General features: G+C 42.4%; 1 protein-coding gene across 1 annotated transcript; it reads right to left on the minus strand.

Annotated features, from left to right (window-relative positions):
* Nucleotides 1-416: 416 nt before the first annotated feature.
* Nucleotides 417-5,061, minus strand: LOC123152876 (uncharacterized). The gene is made up of 6 exons (XM_044572272.1): nucleotides 5,013-5,061; nucleotides 2,281-3,923; nucleotides 1,895-2,196; nucleotides 1,114-1,798; nucleotides 951-1,031; nucleotides 417-861 (listed from the first exon to the last, which is right to left on the minus strand). The coding sequence occupies exons 1-6, from the start codon at nucleotides 5,059-5,061 to the stop codon at nucleotides 661-663; spliced, it is 2,961 nt and encodes a 986-aa protein (XP_044428207.1). The 3' UTR covers nucleotides 417-660.
* Nucleotides 5,062-21,504: the final 16,443 nt, after the last annotated feature.

Consider the following 21,504-nt stretch of genomic DNA (forward strand, 5'->3'; position numbering starts at 1 on the left):
ATAAATTATTTCTTTTTGAGAAGAATATATATATGTATATGTGTATGTGTGTGTGTGTATATATATAGAGAGAAAGAAAGATAGATAGATAGATAGATAGATAGATAGACAGTGCTATTGCTAGATCCTATGCGATTAATCTCGTTTGTCACTACATTTCATTTTCGTAGTCCACAACTTACGTCAATGTAAGCCCTGCTGAACTGGAAGCGCACCACCGTGACGTCATTAGACATGTTCTCACACGAGGGGGAAATCTCAGTGGTACTCGTCCCTCCCATACTCAACAGGCTTATTATATTGCCGGACTTGAAACCGAAGCCAGATAGCATCGACCATTGGGTATCTATTTCTCTAAAGAGGTAATATCACTAGCAGTCACAAAACTTGCGTCGGATGTGCATTTTAGTGCTAGAACTTGCAAAATACATCGTTGTGGTCGCATAACTTGCGTTTACGTGCACATACGGTCACAAATCCCGTCTGCCTTCATACGACGTGCTGGCGTGGCATACCTGGCCCGCTGGCAGCCTCTGATTCCGTCCGGCGCGGCGCGCGCGCATCTTCTTTGCAGAAAACCCCTTAGCCCGTTCAGTCAATTGATTATTTTGACCAAATTTCTGCTATTTTATAAATCATTTTTGACAAAAATCTCAGCAACTATTTTCTTGGCCTTCCCTTGCCTTCCCTTGCCTGCTTTTTTCTTGGCCTTGCAACTTTCTCATTAGCAGTCTTTCTCACCCTGCCTCTTGACATGGCTGTTGTAACTCTAACCATAGGAATTGAGTCTCTGGCATTGGCAATGAAGCTAGACTCGGGTAGGGGGGCAAATTCCCTAGGTGCTGGATATGTAAACTTCTCCTGCTCACACAAGTACAATATAAAAAGGTGGGTATGTAAGCACTTAAATGGTAATTACATCTGCATAATTTTGTCACTGAATATATTACCATTTCTTGCATCTTGTAAACCATTGAGTCAGGGGTTTGTGTTGGATCGAGCTGAGGGTAGACTCTGTGTGGCATGATGTTCTGCAACAGGTGAAGCCAATGTATCAATGTTTAAGTATAGTTTGAAGATTAGAGGGGAAAATATATAAGCAAAGGATGGTACAGCAATTATGCTTGGGTCGTCATATTCTTCTTCAATTGTTGTTTCCTCAGTTGTTGTTTGATTAACATGATTGTGGTGGCCCTTCTTATTATGGTCAGCAGCTCCACAAATAGAACAATGCATGGTCACACCATGTTTGCTCAATTTTTTCACCCCAGTCTTGTCTTTCTTCTCTTCTGGATCTTTTTTCCTGTTCTTCTTAGGCCTGCCCATTACTTTTGTGTACAGGGGTGGGTGAACAGCAATGCCATGCATTTTTTCCCATTGCTGTGGGTCCCTCATTGGCATCATATTAAATCCATAACACTTCTTATATTCCTCAATAGTGTAGCATGAATGGACCATGCTCTCTGGCTCAATTCTCTCATGCCTAAAACATGCAATTGCATGATGGCAAGGTATGCCAGATAGTACCCACCTTTTGCATTCACAAGAAAGCATGTTCAGGTCAACAATGTATGTGTTGTTCAAAGAGAAAACCTTGAAAACACCTTGCCCATACTCTTGCACCCTGCAGTTCTTTGCCCACTCCACATACTTGTCCAATTTCTTCTGTATCTTGGGACATAATCTGCCTGTCCATTTCTCTGCCTCTCTCTGCTTACCAACAATCCTGTTTGTTAGCTTCCACATTATCTGGTCCAACATTGACTTAATTGGCATTTCCCTCGCATCCAAAATGTAACTGCAAAATAGTACCAAATATGTAAGCACACAGTTGGCATTTGATTTTTTGTTGACAAGAAAATAACAAGAGAGGAAAAAGTAACAAGAGAGTAACCTATTGAACACTTCTGACATATTGTTTAGTAATATGTCATACTTGCAAAACGGGTCAAAGAATGCTTTGATCCATGTTCTTGGCTCCAATTTCTCAACCCAGGTGTAGGCACCCAAGCTGTGTTCTTTCATTAGATCCATGTTCCTGGTGTATGCAGCTTCATTAGTGGACCTTGCTATAGACCATAGATCATTCTTGAGCTGCTCTCCCTTGTGTACTTTATGGAAATTTTGATAAATGTGCCTAACACAGTTTCTATGTTCTGAATGAGGGAAAACCTTTTTCACTGCATTTATTAATCCCTGCAAAATAGAACACATTAATCTCTGCAAAACAGCACACACTTATGTTGTTGCAATGAAGAAATTGAATGATCTAGTACTAACCTTCTGCTTGTCACTCATAATGGTGTATGGTGAGGTGTTCATTATGTTCAGGTCATCCTTTAAGGATGCTAAGAACCACTCCCAGCTATGGGTTGACTCCACTTCACATAACCCAAATGCTACTGGAAAGATACAATCATTGGGATCGATTCCAACGGCTGTTAGTAATCTTCCCTTGTATCTCGTTTTAATGTGACAACCATCCAGGAAAGTGATTGGTCTACATCCCTTAAGGAATCCCCTCTTGCATGCATCATATGACCAGTACAATGTGGAAAAGTGGTCTTGTACCTTCTTTGTCTTCTCATCAAATACTTCCTTAGTGCACAAGAAGAACTGGCTTCCTGGATTGCTCCTTCTAAGCTCCTGACCATAGTCCCACAAAGTATTATATTGGTCATCATCTACTCCCCTTATTTGATTCACTGCTGCTCTCCTAGCTCTTCCCAACTTACTCCTGTGTGGAACCAAATTATATTCTGTCTCCACCTTATCTGAAAATTTCTTCAGAGGCATTTTTTCATTGTCTCTGAATTCTTCTCTGAACTTGTTAGTAAGAAAAGGAGCAGTCAGAACTCTCAGGTCCCATGCTTTTGTGCAAGTGTGATTGTCAACATACTTCTTGATCTGTATGCTACTTGACCTGTTATCTTTACCTGCCTTCAAGTACCAAGTGCAACCAGGCTTGCATACAGCCTCTAGTGATACCGAAGTATTTCGGAGCTTGTTCACTTTCACCCTATTCCTTACACTGTATGCAGTGAGAGCATGCCTCAATTCCTTCATATCTGCAAACACCAACCCAATCTTAAACACATGTGCATTCAGATCAGTTGTTGGGTTGAAAGTACTGAATTTGTGCTTCAGCTTCTCTTTCTCTTCTTTCGACATATTTAAGTGGCTGTCCTCCAAAGCATCTTCTGGAAGTTCTTCTTCAAAGTCTGGCAGTATTTTCTTCTCTCTGTGATCATCAACATCTTTGTCTACATTTGCGTCAAACAAATCATCATCACCTTCTGCAACTTCATAGTCACTCTCATAGAACTCCTCATCTGTTTCTGACCCTGCATCCTCATCATTTCCCTCTTCTTCACTATTGTTAACATCCTCAATATTCTCCTCCTCCATAGCATTCCTTGAGCTACATCCTTCTCCAAATGACATAGATCTCCTTGTTGTCCTTGACATTTTCTCTCTAGGACTCTGCTCTTTCTCTGGATAACTGACATTTTCTTTTCCATGCCTCTTTGGAGTAATAACCTTAGGTGGATCCTTCACTCCATTTGTCAGAACATTATCTTTGTTTAGTGACTGCAGGGTATCACCATGGTCTACTATCAGCAGCAGGTTCTTGTGCTCTAATGTTGCACAAATCATAAGAACAATGTCAGCATCACAGGTCAAGAGTTTCAGGCCATCACTAACTGTCTTTCTTGGTTCACACCAGTAAACATCAATCTTTGAAGCTTGTCTATCATAGCCCAGCTGCAGAAGAAAGTCATCAATCCAGAGTAAGGACCAAGTGTCAGTCTGACAATTGTCAAACCAATCAACCTCATAGTCCATGCATGTTCTGTTTATGTCACTGCCACAAAAGAAACCACTATGGTGCATCTCAACACTGAACAGACCATCAAAATCTCCTGCAATGTAAAAGAGTTCATAACAAATCAGTACATCATGTTAAAATGTCAGATTCAGTTAACAAGTACATCAGTCCTCCCAACAAGTTCAGAGAAAAAATTCAGTTAACAAGTACATCAGTCCTCCCAACAAGTTCAGAGAAAAAATTCAGCAAATGCCAACTTCAGTTAACTGCAGCAATGTCAAACAGCGGCAGCAAGTTCGTTTCTCGGTCAGTGCACAAATAATGTTGGCTTTTGGCTTTTGATTGCTAGACCAAAACTCCCAGGAGCTAATACACGTATGATGTGCAAAGCTAGCTAGCAGGCAAGCAGCTTAATTGATTCCTGTACGTAGAGCTGGCGAGCTTGCAACTAGCGAAGCTAGCGATCGGCTGTCTCGGCGAAACCTCTCGGCAGAACAAAACTGATCGATGGATTGATAGCCAAAGGCTCTTGACGTGCCTTGCTCTTTTATTGCTTTTCTTCTGATCGGTACAAGTTACAGGGATTATACGTGCGTATATATATAGCAGCTTGGACTAGCACTCAAACCTACTCGGTTTGGACTTCTAATCCAACTACTACAAGTGCCCATCTGTGTCCGACTAGGACTCTAACACCACACGTCGTGGTTACTCCTACAAATAAGCTCATGCATTAGCCGTTTCATTTCTAACTGAATTTAACTGACAACTAAACTAGGCGCAGGATTACACATTGTCAGACTTCAGATAACACTGCACACATTCAGACTTTTGAAAGATTCAACTAGCAGCAGTACACATTGTCAAATATCTAATAAATAATTTCCCCCAATTAAACACTAGAACAATTTACATGGAGGCCTCTCGTTCCTCTGATCATCAATTTCTATGGATAAAGCGACCTCCTCAATAACCCCTAATTAAACCCTAGCACGATTCCGCAAGCAGGGCCCCTACAACCATCCGTACGTAATGCCTAAGTCCAGAACGGGCTACGCACGGCGCCAACGTACATCAATCAGACTTGATCGCCCTACCCCATGAACCCTAACTACGTCGGAGACGGCGAACATAACAACGAACAGATGCAGAGTCAGAAACGACAGAGGACAGTAGGACTAACCATACGGCGGCGCTGGATCGCCTCGCACCCGACGACGCGGGTCATCCATGTCCTACGACGACGGCCGCCGTGCCGCCACCGTGTTGGAAAAATCGACGGAGACAGAGGAGCGACACAGAGGAGGGAGACGAAGCGGTGAGGAGGAGTGGGAATGAATGGGTAGCATTTTTGGGGACCCTTTGGGCAAAAATAGCAGGCCTGCCTGTTCCCCCCGTTGGAGGGGTTTTTCAGCTAATTATGAAACGGGCTAAGGGGTTTTCTGCAAAGAAGATGCGCGCGCGCCGGACGGAATCAGAGGCTGCCAGCGGGCCAGGTATACCACGCCAGCACGTCGTATGAAGGCAGACGGGATTTGTGACCGTATGTGCACGTAAACGCAAGTTATGCGACTACAACGATGTATTTTGCAAGTTTTAGCACTAAAATGCACATCCAACGCAAGTTTTGTGACTGCTAGTGATATTACCTCTAACCATAGCCACTTAACTTAAGTAGTCATTGTTCGAATGGAAGGTCGGCATTGGCACGTACCAGAAACACTTTCACACCATACCAATTGTGATTGGATGAACTAATGCAATAGTAACTGTTTGACGATTTGTTGCTTGCCAGTCCGGCTATCTTCACTACATAAAGAAAAGGAGGTAGTCTTTGATGTTATTACTTGCTTCCAACTACTCAACACCATCTGCTTTCAACTTTATTTTAATAAAAAAATAACTTTTGGCATTAGTAAGCAATAAATTGAGTGTGGTTCGATTATTTAAAAAAAATGCGAAGAGTGGTTCGATGAACTACACTACCAGAAACATGCATTTCCTAATTTATCAGTTGATATATACCTTGCTGTGCCAGTCCTGGTTATGTTTTGGGCTTGGTACAAAATACAGAATATTGTCTTTCCAACTGCGCTTTTTGAGCAATGAACATTTTAGAGCCAAAAGTATTATGTCCCCGTTTTTTTTTTCTTGTTAGCTGTTGTTACATTAATAAAATGGTGGCTGCTTCCTTTCCTTGTTGTTTACCTTGATTTGTGTGATAAACAAGCTTGAAACATGTATGGGAATGTGTCAGATAGCTCACGTACATGCACTAGTAGAAAAATGACCTTACGTTCACCCTAGTAGTCCCGGTTCGATTACGGCCCGGTACTAATGGTACCATTAGTCCCGATTCCAACGGCTAAGCATTAGTCCCGGTTCATTTGTGACCTATAGTCCCGGTTTGTATCAGAAACCGGGACGTTGGCAGGCTGGCGTCAGGCCGGGGCCCAACGAGCCTCTTTAATCCCGGTTTGTGACAAAAACCGGGACTATAGGTTAGACCTTTAGTCTGGGTTGGAGCCACCGACCAGGACTAAAAGGTTAGACCAACCACCAACCGGGACTGAAGGGGTCTAACCTTTTAGTCCCGGTTGGTGGCTCCAACCCGGACTAAAGGGTTCTGCAATTTTCAAACTCTACCCACCCCCCTATCGCCTTTTCAGTTTTGAAAAAAAACAAAAGAAAATGATAAAAACTTCAAAAATTAAAATCCTTCCGAGATGTAGTTATGTTACTACATCTACTAGTTAGGGAAATTAAAAAACATCAATTTCGACATGTTTGCAAAAAAGTGTTATGAAAAAGTAAAACGACTATAACTTTTGCATACGATGTCGAAAAAACCGTATAATAAATCAAAATGTTCAGCACGAAAAGCCGGTTCCGATTTCGACTGCCGTAGGCCATTTTGCAATTTTTTTAGAATGCTCAAATTCTGAAAGGAAAAAAATGTTATGCTCAAATTTCAGTTTTTTTAATTTTGGTCAAACTGTGGTCAAACTACTTATTCAAGAAATATTAGTGTTAATAAATAATTATTGTTTTTTACAATAATACTTTCAAACTCAAATGGTGAAATGTGTGACTTCATGCTCAAGCTAAACTCCTACGGGTTAATAGGATTGACAACTTACTATTGTCAGGGAAACAACAAGTGTAGACTTGGAAACTAGGGGGAATAGAACTCAAAAGTTAAGCGTGCGCAGGCTGGAGTAGTGAGAGGATTGGTCACCAGCCTGGAAATTAGACGATTTGGAATGAGTGCTCCACACTTGAGCAGCGATGAGGGATGATTAGAGATTAAATAGTCAAATAATTTAGAAATTTGAAAATAAAAAATCAAATTCTTTTCAAAATAAATTCAAAAAATTCAAAAAAATCCTTACCATCTGGGACTAAAGGTCCCCCAGCCCCGGCGCGGGCTTGTGCCACCTCATGGGCCTTTGGTTGAAGGAAATATGCCCTAGAGGCAATAATAAAGTTATTATTTATTTCCTCATATCATGATAAATGTTTATTATTCATGCTAGAATTGTATTAACCGGAAACATGATACATGTGTGAATACATAGACAAACATATAGTCACTAGTATGCCTCTACTTGACTAGCTCATTAATCAAAGATGGTTATGTTTCCTAACCATTGACATGTGTTGTCATTTGATTAATGGGATCACATCATTAGGAGAATGAGGTGATTGACATGACCCATCCCGTTAGCTTAGCACTTGATCGTTTAGTATTCTGCTATTGCTTCCTTCATGACTTATACATGTTCCTGTAACTATGAGAATTGTGTAACTCCCGTTTACCGGAGGAACACTTTGGGTACTACCAAACGTCACAACGTAACGTGGCGATTATAAAGGAGTACTACAGGTGTCTTCGAAGGTACATGTTGAGTTAGCATAATTCGAGATTAGGTTTTGTCACTCCGATTGTCGGAGAGGTATCTCTGGGCCCTCTCGGCAATACTCATCACCTAAGCCTTGCAAGCATGTAACTAATGAGTTAGTTATAAGATGAAGTATTACAAAACGAGTAAAGAGACTTGTCGATAACGAGATTGAACTAGGTATTGGATACCGACGATCGAATCTCGGACAAGTAACATACCGATGACAAAGGGAACAACGTATGTTGTTATGCGGTTTGACCGATAAAGATCTTCGTAGAATATGTGGGAACCAATATGGGCATCCAGGTCCCGCTATTGGTTATTGACCAGAGATGTGTCTCAGTCATGTCTACATCGTTCTCGAACCGTAGGGTCCGCACGCTTAAGGTTTCGATGACAGTTATATTATGAGTTTATGTATTTTGATGTACCGAAGGTTGTTCGGAGTCCCGGATATGATTACGGACATGACGAGGAGTCTCGAAATGGTCGAGGCATAAAGATTGATATATTGGACGGATATATTTGGACACCGGAAAGGTTCCGGAGAAGTTTGGAGCCCCGGGAGGTTACCGGAACCCCCCGGGAGGTATATGGGCCTTATTGGGCCCATGTAGGAGGAAGAGAGAAGGAGCAAGGGAGGGGGCGCGCCCCCCCAAGCCCAATCCGAATTGGGGAGGGGGGCCGGCCCCCCCTTTCCTTTCTCCTTCCCCCTCTTCCTATTACTACTACTAGTACTACTTCCTAATACTAGTACTCTTTCCTTCCCCATCCAAATAAGATAAGGAAAAGAGAGGGAAACCTACTTGGAGTAGGTTTCCCCCTCCTCATGGCGCGCCCCCCTAGGGCCGGCCACCTCCTCCCTCCCTCCTTTATATACGGGGGTAGGGGGCACCCTAGAACACACAAGTTGATCATTGATCATTCGTTAGCCGTGTGCGGTGCCCCCCTCCATGACATTACACCTCGGTCATATTGTAGCGGTGCTTAGGCGAAGCCCTGCAACAGGAGAACATCAAGATCGTCACCACGCCGTCATGCTGATGGAACTCCCCCTCGGCGCCTCTGTTGGATCGGAGATCGAGGGTGCGTCATCGAGCTGTACGCGTGTCAAGAACTCGGAGGTGCCGGAGTAACGGTACTTGGATCGGTTGAACCGGAGGACATACGACTACTTCCTCTACGTTGCGTCAACGCTTCCGCTTCCGTCTACGAGGGTACGTAGACAACACTCTCCCCTCGTTGCTATATCATCACCATGATCTTGCGTGTGCGTAGGAAATTTTTTGAAATTACTACGTTCCCCAACAGTGGTATCAGAGCCAGGTTTTATGCGTTGATGTTATATGCACGAGTAGAACACAAGTGAGTTGTGGACGATATAAGTCATACTGCCTACCAGCATGTCATACTTTGGTTCAGCGGTATTGTGAGATGAAGCGGCCCGGACCGACATTACGCGTACGCTTACGCGAGACTGGTTCCACCGTTACGAGCACTCGTGCTTAAAGGTGGCTGGCGGGTGTCTGTCTCTCTCACTTTAGTTGAACCGAGTGTGGCTACGCCCGGTCCTTGTGAAGGTTAAAACGGAGTCTATTTGACAAACTATCGTTGTGGTTTTGATGCGTAGGTGAGATTGGTTCTTGCTTAAGCCCGTAGCAGCCACGTAAAATTTGCAACAACAAAGTAGAGGACATCTAACTTGTTTTTGCAGGGCATGTTGTGATGTGATATGGCCAAGACATGATGCTATATTTTATTGTAGGAGATGATCATGTTTTGTAACCGAAGTTATCAGCAACTGGCAGGAGCCATATGGTTGTCGCTTTATTGTATGAAATGCAAACGCCCTGTAATTGCTTTACTTTATCACTAAGCGGTAGCGATAGTCGTAGAAGCAATAGATGGCGTAACGACAACGATGCTACGATGGAGATCAAGGTGTCGCCCGGTGACGATGGTGATCACGACGGTGCTTCGAAGATGGAGATCACAAGCACAAGATGATGATGGCCATATCATATCACTTATATTGATTGCATGTGATGTTTATCCTTTATGCATCTTATCTTTCTTTGATTGACGGTAGCATTTTAAGATGATCTCTCACTAATTATCAAGAAGTGTTCTCCCTGAGTATGCACCGTTGCGAAAGTTCTTCGTGCTGAGACACCACGTGATGATCGGGTGTGTTAGGCTCTACGTTCAAATACAACGGGTGCAAAACAGTTGCACACGCGGAATACTCAGGTTATACTTGACGAGCCTAGCATATACAGATATGGCCTCGGAACACGGGGACCGAAAGGTCGAGCGTGAATCATATAGTAGATATGATCAACATAGAGATGTTCACCATTGAAACTACTCCATCTCACGTGATGATCGGACATGGTTTAGTTGATTTGGATCACGTAATCACTTAGATGACTAGAGAGATGTCTGTCTAAGTGGGAGTTCTTTAATAATATGATTAATTGAACTTAAATTTATCATGAACTTAGTACCTGATAGTATTTTGCTTGTCTATGTTTGTTTGTAGATAGATGGCTCGTGCTGTTGTTTCGTTGAATTTTAATGCGTTCCTTGAGAAAACAGAATTGAAAGATGATGGTAGCAATTACACGGACTGGGTCCGTAACCTGAGGATTATCCTCATTGCTGCACAGAAGAGTTACGTCCTGGAAGCACCGCTGGGTGCCAGGCCTGCTGCTGATGCAACTGACGACGTTAAGAACGTCCGGCAGAGCACAGCTGATGACTACTCTATAGTTCAGTGTGCCATGCTTTACGGCTTAGAACCGGGTCTTCAACGACGTTTTGAACGTCATGGGGCATATGAGATGTTCCAGGAGTTGAAGTTAATATTTCAAGCAAATGCCCGGATTGAGAGATATGAAGTCTCCAATAAGTTCTACAGCTGCAAGATGGAGGAGAACAGTTCTGTCAGTGAGCATATACTCAAAATGTCTGGGTATAATAATCACTTGATTCAACTGGGAGTTAATCTTCCGGATGATAGCGTCATTGACAAAATTTTCCAATCACTGCCACCAAGCTACAAGAGCTTTGTGATGAACTATAATATGCAAGGGATGAACAAGACTATTCCCGAGCTCTTCGCGATGCTGAAAGCCGCGGAGGTAGAAATCAAAAAGGAGCATCAAGTGTTGATAGTCAACAAGACCACTGGTTTCAAGAAAAGGGGCAAAGGGAAGAAGAAGGGGAACTTCAAAAGGAACGGCAAACAAGTTGCTGCTCAAGTAAAGAAACCCAAGTCTAGACCTAAGCCTGAAACTGAGTGCTTCTACTGCAAGCAGACTGGACACTGGAAGCGGAACTGCCCCAAGTATTTGGTGGATAAGAAGGATGGCAAAGTGAACAAAGGTATATGTGATATACATGTTATTGATGTGTACCTTACTAATGCTCGCAGTAGCACCTGGGTATTTGATACTGGTTCTGTTGCTAACATTTGCAACTCGAAACAGGGACTACGGATTAAGCGAAGATTACCTAAGGACGAGGTGACGATGCGCGTGGGAAATGGTTCCAAAGTCGATGTGATCGCGGTCGGCACGCTACCTCTACATCTACCATCGGGATTAGTTTTAGACCTGAATAATTGTTATTTGGTGCCTGCGTTGAGCATGAACATTATATCTGGATCTTGTTTGATGCGAGACGGTTATTCATTTAAATCAGAGAATAATGGTTGTTCTATTTATATGAGTAATATCTTTTATGGTCATGCACCCTTGAAGAGTGGTCTATTTTTATTAAATCTCGATAGTAGTGATACACATATTCATAATGTTGAAGCCAAAAGATGCAGAGTTGATAATGATAGTGCAACATATTTGTGGCACTGCCGTTTAGGTCATATCGGTGTAAAACGCATGAAGAAACTCCATACTGATGGACTTCTGGAATCACTTGATTATGAATCACTTGGTACTTGCGAACCGTGCCTCATGGGCAAGATGACCAAAACACCGTTCTCCGGATCTATGGAGAGAGCAACAGATTTGTTGGAAATCATACATACAGATGTATGTGGTCCGATGAATGTTGAGGCTCGTGGCGGATATCGTTATTTCCTCACCTTCACAGATGATTTGAGCAGATATGGGTATATCTACTTGATGAAGCACAAGTCTGAAACATTTGAAAAGTTCAAAGAATTTCAGAGTGAAGTAGAAAATCATCGTAACAAGAAAATAAAATTTCTACGATCTGATCGTGGAGGAGAATAATTGAGTTACGAGTTTGGTTTACATTTGAAACAATGTGGAATAGTTTCGCAACTCACGCCACCTGGAACACCACAGCGAAATGGTGTGTCCGAACGTCGTAATCGTACTTTACTTGATATGGTGCGATCTATGATGTCTCTTACCGATTTACCGCTATCGTTTTGGGGTTATGCTTTAGAGACGGCCGCATTCACGTTAAATAGGGCACCATCAAAATCCGTTGAGACGACGCCTTATGAACTGTGGTTTGGCAAGAAACCAAAGTTGTCGTTTCTCAAAGTTTGGGGCTGCGATGCTTATGTGAAGAAACTTCAACCAGATAAGCTCGAACCCAAATCGGAGAAATGTGTCTTCATAGGATACCCAAAGGAGACAATTGGGTACACCTTCTATCACAGATCTGAAGGCAAGATTTTCGTTGCTAAAATCGGATCCTTTCTAGAGAAGGAGTTTCTCTCGAAAGAAGTGAGTGGGAGGAAAGTAGAACTTGATGAGATAACTGTATCTACTCCCTTATTGGAAAGTAGTTCATCACAAGAACCGGTTCCTGTGACAACTACACCAATTAGTGAGGAAGCTAATGATATTGATCATGAAACTTCAGATCAAGTTTCTACTGAACCTCGTAGGTCTACCAGAGTAAGATCCGCACCAGAGTGGTACGGAAATCCTATTCTGGAAGTCATGTTACTAGACCATGATGAACCTACGAACTATGAGGAAGCGATGATGAGCCCAGATTCCGCAAAATGGCTAGAGGCCATGAAATCTGAGATAGGATCCATGTATGAAAACAAAGTATGGACTTTGGTTGACTTGCCCGATGATCGGCAAGCCATTGAGAATAAATGGATCTTTAAGAAGAAGACTGACGCTGATGGTAATGTTACTGTCTACAAAGCTCGACTTGTTGCAAAAGGTTTTCGACAAGTTCAAGGGGTTGACTACGATGAGACTTTCTCACCCGTAGCGATGCTTAAGTCTGTCCGAATCATGTTGGCTATTGCTGCATTTCATGATTATGAAATTTGGCAAATGGATGTCAAGACTGCATTCTTGAATGGATTTCTAGAAGAAGAGTTGTATATGATGCAACCTGAAGGTTTTGTTGATCCAAAAGGTGCTGACAAAGTGTGCAAGCTCCAACGTTCCATTTATGGACTGGTGCAAGCATCTCGGACTTGGAATAAACGTTTTGATAGTGTGATCAAAGCATATGGCTTTATACAGACTTTTGGAGAAGCCTGTATTTACAAGAAAGTGAGTGGGAGCTCTGTAGCATTTCTAGTTTTATATGTTGATGACATATTATTAATTGGAAATGATATAGAATTTCTGGATAGCATAAAGGGATACTTGAATAAAAGTTTTTCTATGAAAGACCTCGGTGAAGCTGCTTACATATTGGGCATCAAGATCTATAGAGATAGATCAAGACGCTTAATAGGACTTTCACAAAGTACATACCTTGACAAAATTTTGAAAAAGTTCAAAATGGATCAGGCAAAGAAAGGATTCTTGCCTGTGCTACAAGGTGTGAAGTTGAGTCAAACTCAATGCCCGACCACAGCAGAAGATAGAGAGAAAATGAAAGATGTTCCCTATGCTTCAGTCATAGGCTCTATCATGTATGCAATGCTGTGTACCAGACCTGACGTATGCTTAGCAATAAGCTTGGCAGGTAGGTACCAAAGTAATCCAGGAGTGGATCACTGGACAGCGGTCAAGAACATCCTGAAATACCTGAAAAGGACTAAGGATATGTTTCTCGTATATGGAGGTGACAAAGAGCTAGTCGTAAATGGTTGCGTCGATGCAAGCTTTGACACTGATCCGGACGATTCTAAATCACAGACCGGATACGTGTTTTTATTAAATGGTGGAGCTGTAAGTTGGTGCAGTTCTAAACAAAGCGTCGTGGCAGGATCTACATGTGAAGCGGAGTACATAGCTGCTTCTGAAGCAGCAAATGAAGGAGTCTGGATGAAGGAGTTCATTTCTGATCTAGGTGTCATACCTAGTGCATCGGGACCAATGAAGATCTTCTGTGACAATACTGGTGCAATTGCCTTGGCAAAGGAATCTAGATTTCACAAGAGGACCAAGCACATCAAGAGACGCTTCAATTCCATTCGGGACCAAGTCCAAGTGGGAGACATAGAGATTTGCAAGATACATACGGATCTGAATGTTGCAGACCCATTGACTAAGCCTCTCTCACGAGCAAAACATGATCAGCACCAAGACTCCATGGGTGTTAGAATCATTACTATGTAATCTAGATTATTGACTCTAGTGCAAGTGGGAGACTGAAGGAAATATGCCCTAGAGGCAATAATAAAGTTATTATTTATTTCCTCATATCATGATAAATGTTTATTATTCATGCTAGAATTGTATTAACCGGAAACATGATACATGTGTGAATACATAGACAAACATATAGTCACTAGTATGCCTCTACTTGACTAGCTCATTAATCAAAGATGGTTATGTTTCCTAACAATTGACATGTGTTGTCATTTGATTAATGGGATCACATCATTAGGAGAATGAGGTGATTGACATGACCCATCCCGTTAGCTTAGCACTTGATCGTTTAGTATTCTGCTATTGCTTCCTTCATGACTTATACATGTTCCTGTAACTATGAGAATTGTGTAACTCCCGTTTACCGGAGGAACACTTTGGGTACTACCAAACGTCACAACGTAACTGGGTGATTATAAAGGAGTACTACAGGTGTCTCCGAAGGTACATGTTGAGTTAGCATAATTCGAGATTAGGTTTTGTCACTCCGATTGTCGGAGAGGTATCTCTGGGCCCTCTCGGCAATACTCATCACCTAAGCCTTGCAAGCATGTAACTAATGAGTTAGTTATAAGATGAAGTATTATAGAACGAGTAAAGAGCTTGTAGATAACGAGATTGAACTAGGTATTGGATACCGACGATCGAATCTCGGACAAGTAACATACCGATGACAAAGGGAACAACGTATGTTGTTATGCGGTTTGACCGATAAAGATCTTCGTAGAATATGTGGGAACCAATATGGGCATCCAGGTCCCGCTATTGGTTATTGACCAGAGATGTGTCTCAGTCATGTCTACATCGTTCTCGAACCGTAGGGTCCGCACGCTTAAGGTTTCGATGACAGTTATATTATGAGTTTATGTATCTTGATGTACCGAAGGTTGTTCGGAGTCCCGGATATGATTAAGGACATGACGAGGAGTCTCGAAATGGTCGAGGCATAAAGATTGATATATTGGACGGATATATTTGGACACCGGAAAGGTTCCGGAGAAGTTTGGAGCCCCGGGAGGTTACCGGAACCCCCCGGGAGGTATATGGGCCTTATTGGGCCCATGTAGGAGGAAGAGAGAAGGAGCAAGGGAGGGGGGCGCGCCCCCCCAAGACCAATCCAAATTGGGGAGGGGGGCCGGCCCCCCTTTCCTTTCTCCTTCCCCCTCTTCCTATTACTACTACTAGTACTACTTCCTAATACTAGTACTCTTTCCTTCCCCATCCAAATAAGACAAGGAAAAGAGAGGGAAACCTACTTGGAGTAGGTTTCCCCCCCCTCATGGCGCGCCCCCCTAGGGCCGGCCACCTCCTCCCTCCCTCCTTTATATACGGGGGTAGGGGGGCACCCTAGAACACACAAGTTGATCATTGATCGTTCCTTAGCCGTGTGCGGTGCCCCCCTCCATGACATTACACCTCGGTCATATTGTAGCGGTGCTTAGGCGAAGCCCTGCAACAGGAGAACATCAAGATCGTCACCACGCCGTCGTGCTGACGGAACTCCCCCTCGGCGCCTCTGCTGGATCGGAGATCGAGGGTTCGTCATCGAGCTATACGCGTGTCAAGAACTCGGAGGTGCCGGAGTAATGGTAGTTGGATCGGTTGAACCGGAGGACGTACGACTACTTCCTCTATGTTGCGTCAACGCTTCCGCTTCGGTCTACGAGGGTACGTAGACAACACTCTCCCCTTGTTGCTATATCATCACCATGATCTTGCGTGTGCGTAGGAAATTTTTTGAAATTACTACGTTCCCCAACATTGGTCCCATGCCGTGTTGAACCAGGACTAAAGGGGGGACCTTTAGTCCCCACCCTTTAGTGCCGGTTGCAGAACCGGGACTAAAGCCCGATTCTGCACTAGTGATGTGAATCAGCTAATGAATTGTTGCAAACACCGTGCAGTAGGCGGGCTAAAGTCTGGGAGGAGGAGTCCTAGAAACCACATTGCTGAGTCGTGCCCTGAAGTTGATGATTAGTCCAGAAAAGGGTTTCTTCCAACAATTAAGGAAAACCCATCAGATGCGGGGTTTGTTTTCGATCCTCGGAGAAATCATGAGCTCATAATCAAATATTGCATACACACCAAGGTTCCACTCAGAAAGTTTACGGATCCTTACTTTGATGAGTTGTTGGAGTCGATGCAGCCGACCTCTAAAGTCGTTGGGTGCCAAAGTGCTCGCAACGACTACTTTGATGCATATGAGAAAATGAAGGATGAATGCGCATTGATTTCGAGTCTCTTTATTCACTTGTTTGTTTGAGCGCGGACATGTGGACATCCATAAAACAACTAGGCAATATGTGTATTATCACTCATTACAGTGATGTCAATTTCAACATGAAGAAAAAGATAATATCCTTCAAAAAAGTCAAGTATCTACACATAAGTGCGGCCACTTTGTGCAAGTGCTTTACTAAATGGGTCATCAAAAGGAAATTGTTCACTTTGACCTTGTATAATGCAGCAAGCACAAACTGGCGGTTGAATCAGTTGTTGCACACACATCCTTAATATGTCACTTCATGATGGAACATCACATGTACACAAGACCATTGAAAAAATCCATGAACTTTTAGGCATGTCGCTTCTTCGCCATCAAGAACCCAATCCTTCAATGCGATTGCCATTAATGCGGATCTGCCTGCAAAGGTTGGTACCATAAATATTGATATTCCAAATTGTTGGAACTCTGGATACATAATGATCGGAGAAGCTCTGGAATACATTGGAGCCCTCAATAGTTATGAAAGTGGGAATGGTAAATAGCACTGGAGTCTTGAAGAAGAGTTTTCTCAATACAAGTCAGGAAGGAGATCCTACATGCAATGAAAGTCAGAGGTGGGCATGTATTTGGAGGAAAATTTTGAAAGCTCTGAGGAAAGTTTTGATATTTTGATATGGTGAAAAACACATGCCGAAAAATATCCCATTTTCTCAATCATTGCCCGGTATTTCCTTACAGTACCTCTTAGCATCGTGTCATCTAAATCAACATCCAATCGTGGTGGAAGGACTTTAGGAGACACACAATGCTAGAAGAAGCCAGGAATGCTTGAGGCATTAGTTTGCACAAAATATTGGCTTATCAAAATTCCAAATAATTAAGGTATGTTATTATTTTTGTAGTTTGGTCTAGAAATTTCTTTACTAGACTAAGCAAGCTTTATGTTGCTTAACATGTCTTTTGAAAGTGTGGGTTCAAGTGGGATGGTCTAATGGAGAGAAGGTGTTATGTTAACAATTTGGTGAGTAAATATATAGATAAACTTATTTTGCAATGCATCTGCAGCTCTGTGTTAGATCATCCCATGAATTGCATAGATTTAGTTCTTTAAAACAAGGACAATTACATAGATTCAATTTTAAGGTCTTATGTCATGTCATGGTTCAGCTAGTAGATTTTTTTGGTGAGTTTGTTGTTGCATTGAAGCACCAAGCAAGATTTTTTTTACTATGTACTGCAAGGCAAAAGCCTCACAGCTCTTTATTAAATCTCAAGAGAAAATAATGTACAAGATACAAAAGGAAGAAAATAAATACTTACAAGAAAGCCTATGGGAGAGAAGCTATCCAAGAGAGAAGACTGTCTCTATATTTACATTTAAACCTATGAGCTAGCAGGGAAATGTCATGTACAAAGTTTCTCCTTCAAGCTCTAAAGCTAGGAGTCTCATTTCTGAAAATCTTTCCATTCCCCTGAGTCCAAATATTCCAGGTGGCAGTAAAGACCACTTCAGAGAAGAAAGGAAGACCAAAATCCCTCCTGGCAGCCGAGGCCATCATATAAGTAGTCTGGTTTGGTTGGGAGATCCAAGAAATACCAAGGTAATTCCATACACGTTGGCTGAAGTTGCAAACAAAGAAAAGATGAGCACGATCCGTATGGTTAGACATATGGCACAAAACACAAGTGTCATCTTGTATATTCCAATGTCTATGTTGCATCATATCCCTAGTATTTAAACGATCCATCAGCAGAAGCCATCCAAAAACCTTGATCTTAAGAGTGCATGAGCATTTCCAGATCCACTTAAAAATAGGATCCACCACCGGATGACATAATTTAAACTCATAGTTAATCTTTGATTGAAATTCCCCAGACTTTGATGGCCATTTCCAGATGTCCTTACCCTCAGGATCAAGGTTGATTAGGGGTAATAAATTTTGAAGCTGATGGAACTCTTGATAAGCCTCTAATGACATAGGAAGATGGAGATTATCAGTCACTCTTGACAGCTCAAAGAATTCCCTAACCGTGATCATGTCATCAATGACAAAGGAATGAAGACGTGGGAATCGTTCCTTCAACGAGATAGCTTTGTCATCTAATCTCCATGTATCCAACCAAAAGACCACAGTGCCACCCGCATGCACCTGTGGAACCACTAGCTGACAAAATTTATCATATAGGCATAACACATCACGCTACCAAAAAGAGCCACAACTCTGGGTCACTTGTGGGGCCGACGCTCCATAGTAAGTATCCCAAATTAGGGTAACCCAAGGTATGTCTAACTTGTTGAATAACTTAAACAAATGCTTCATTAGTAAAGACTCATTTTAAATTCCCAGGTTAGTGACTCCAAGTCCTCCAAACTTCTCGGGTCTACAAACCAGATCCCAAGCAGCCAATGATTGACGTGGGGTATCAGTGTTACCTCTTCAAAGACACTGGCGCATGATCTGTTCAATTTGCTTAAGAATGTCTTGAGGTATAAATAACGAGCACAAGAAATATATAGGCATGGATGTGAGTATAGATTGCAAGAGCTGAAGCCGTCTTCCTTGATTTAATAAGCATGAAGAGGCAGACAAACGCCTCTCGATGCGGTCCACAAGTAGCATTAGATCATGGATAGTTGGCCGAGAAGTTCCCATCAATAGACCTAGGTAGGTGAAAGGCATAGAGCCAACTTCACATCCAAGCAGACCGGCAATTCTTGTCCCTTCCTCATCAGACATGTTCATAGGTATCAAGGAAGATTTACTGAAGTTGACATGCAAGCCCATGGATAGAGCAAACGTGTTCAGCATCTCTTTGAAAGCAATAATCTGACTATCAACCGCAGGCAGGACGATGAGTGTATCGTCTACGTATTGCACAATCGGATAATCATTGGAACTTGTTGGGATAGGCATTGGGAGTATGTTTCTGGAACACATCTCATTTACCACTGAATGAAGAAGATCAACTGCAATTACAAAGAGCAGAGGAGATAACGGATCACCTTGTCGAACACCAGTTCGACACATGAAATGCTGGCCTGGAACTCCATTGAGCAACATCGAAGACGAGCCAGGAGATAGAAGGCTATTGACCCAGCCAGTCCATCGGCTATCAAAGCCCTTGCATTACAACATTCTAAGGATAATCATGCTCGATTGTGTCAAAGGCCTTGGTGAAGTCTAGCTTAAGCAAGATGATGGGCCGCTTGGAAGCTTTACATTGATGTATGTATTCGAAGCACCATGCAAGGCAATCTTGAATAGAACGACGCCGAAGAAATCCATACTGATTTTTGTGAATGCACTAGAGGATCACCTGTTGCAGCCGATTAGCTAGCAGCTTTGTTCAGAATTTCAAACATGTGTTGATCAATAAGATTGGCCTAAAATCACCCACCACCTCAGGTCTTAACTTCTTGGGAATAAGAGCAATTAGGGATGTGTTTAGGCATTCCAAGTTACAATTTCCATCATAGAAGTCCTTAACTAGCTGCATAAAATCAGCTTGCAATATGTGTCAACATTTCTTCAAAAAAAGGCCAGTAAAGCCATCCAGTCCAGGAGCACTATCTATGGGCATGTGTTTGATTACATCCTCCACCTCAGCATTAGTGAAAGGCCGGAACAATTCTTCGAGCCCATCAACTTTAGAGATGAGGCAATCCAAGTCAAAGCCCATTTGAATGCCCTTAGCACGGCCCATTCGCTAAAATCAGCCCAGAACATTCCCGCCAATTGTTGATGATCAGTGATCACATATCCAGAAGCATTTTTGATTGGGGAGATTGTGTTTTTCCTGTACCTCTATGTTGCCATTGCTTGAAAAAAATTGGTATTCTCTTCAGCAATTTTAATAGACCTGATCGTGCAACGTCGCTTCCAATAAATGAATTGTAAATGTAGAACTTCCTCAAGATTAAGCTTTACAATTCTTCTGAAATTGGTTTCTGGCCAACTCAAGGGCCTTAGCTCCTCTAACTCATCCATGTATAAGATAACCTTGTTACAATCATCAATAAGCGTTTTAACCTTGGATAGATTCAAATGCCACCTTTTGAGAGCATAGCTGTAGTGCTTTAAATTTAGCTGAAACAGTGGAAGCAATATTTGATTTTCTCATCGGTCTGTTCCAAACTTTATAAACACACTCAATAAAACTAGGTAGATTAACCCAATAATTTTCAAAGTGAAACACCTTTGCCTTGGGTATGCATGTGGCTACTGTTACTACATAAGGCACATGATCCGATGCAGTGCGTGCAAGAGGCATGACCAAGGTATTAAGATGCTTCGTGTTCCAAGCAATCGAAGTAAAAAAACCAGTCAATTTGTTCGAGCAATCGAAGCAACAGGAGGATTATAAAAAGATCATTGATACTCAATGTATTTTTGATGTATATTTTTACATGTTTACGCCCTCACTCTCTCCACTCACTAGGTCTCCCCCTCAATCCCCCGCGCCGGTCCTCCCCCGCCGGCCGCCCCTCACTCTCTCCACTCACTTCAAAACTGGACGCACTTCGTGTACAAACTGGACAATCTCTTTCGGAGTGTCAGGGTTTCGGACAAGAACTCATCTGTTACACGGGCACTTCATTTTTTAAAACTTATTTGAACTCCAGACTTTTTTGCATTTAGTATGCAGCATTCAAAGCGACGTCATCAATTTTCAACACGTTCTGACATCATTTGATGTTTTTCAGTCATTTACCAATTTGTTTAGAGAGCTAAATGACCATGAAATTGAAAGTCACTACAAAATGAACTCTGAAAATGTTGAAACTTGGCATGGTTTCATCATTTCACCCGCATAGCATGTGCGAAAAAAGTAGAGAGGGTCACGGCAAAAACTGGACGCACTTCGTGTACAAACTGGACAATCTCTTTCGGAGTATCAGGGTTTCGGACGAGAACTCATCTGATACACGGGCACTTCAATGTTTTTAAAACTTATTTGAACTCCGGACTTCTTTTG

Source organism: Triticum aestivum, chromosome 7A (assembly GCF_018294505.1).
Source record: "Triticum aestivum cultivar Chinese Spring chromosome 7A, IWGSC CS RefSeq v2.1, whole genome shotgun sequence".
Lineage (NCBI taxonomy): Eukaryota > Viridiplantae > Streptophyta > Magnoliopsida > Poales > Poaceae > Triticum > Triticum aestivum.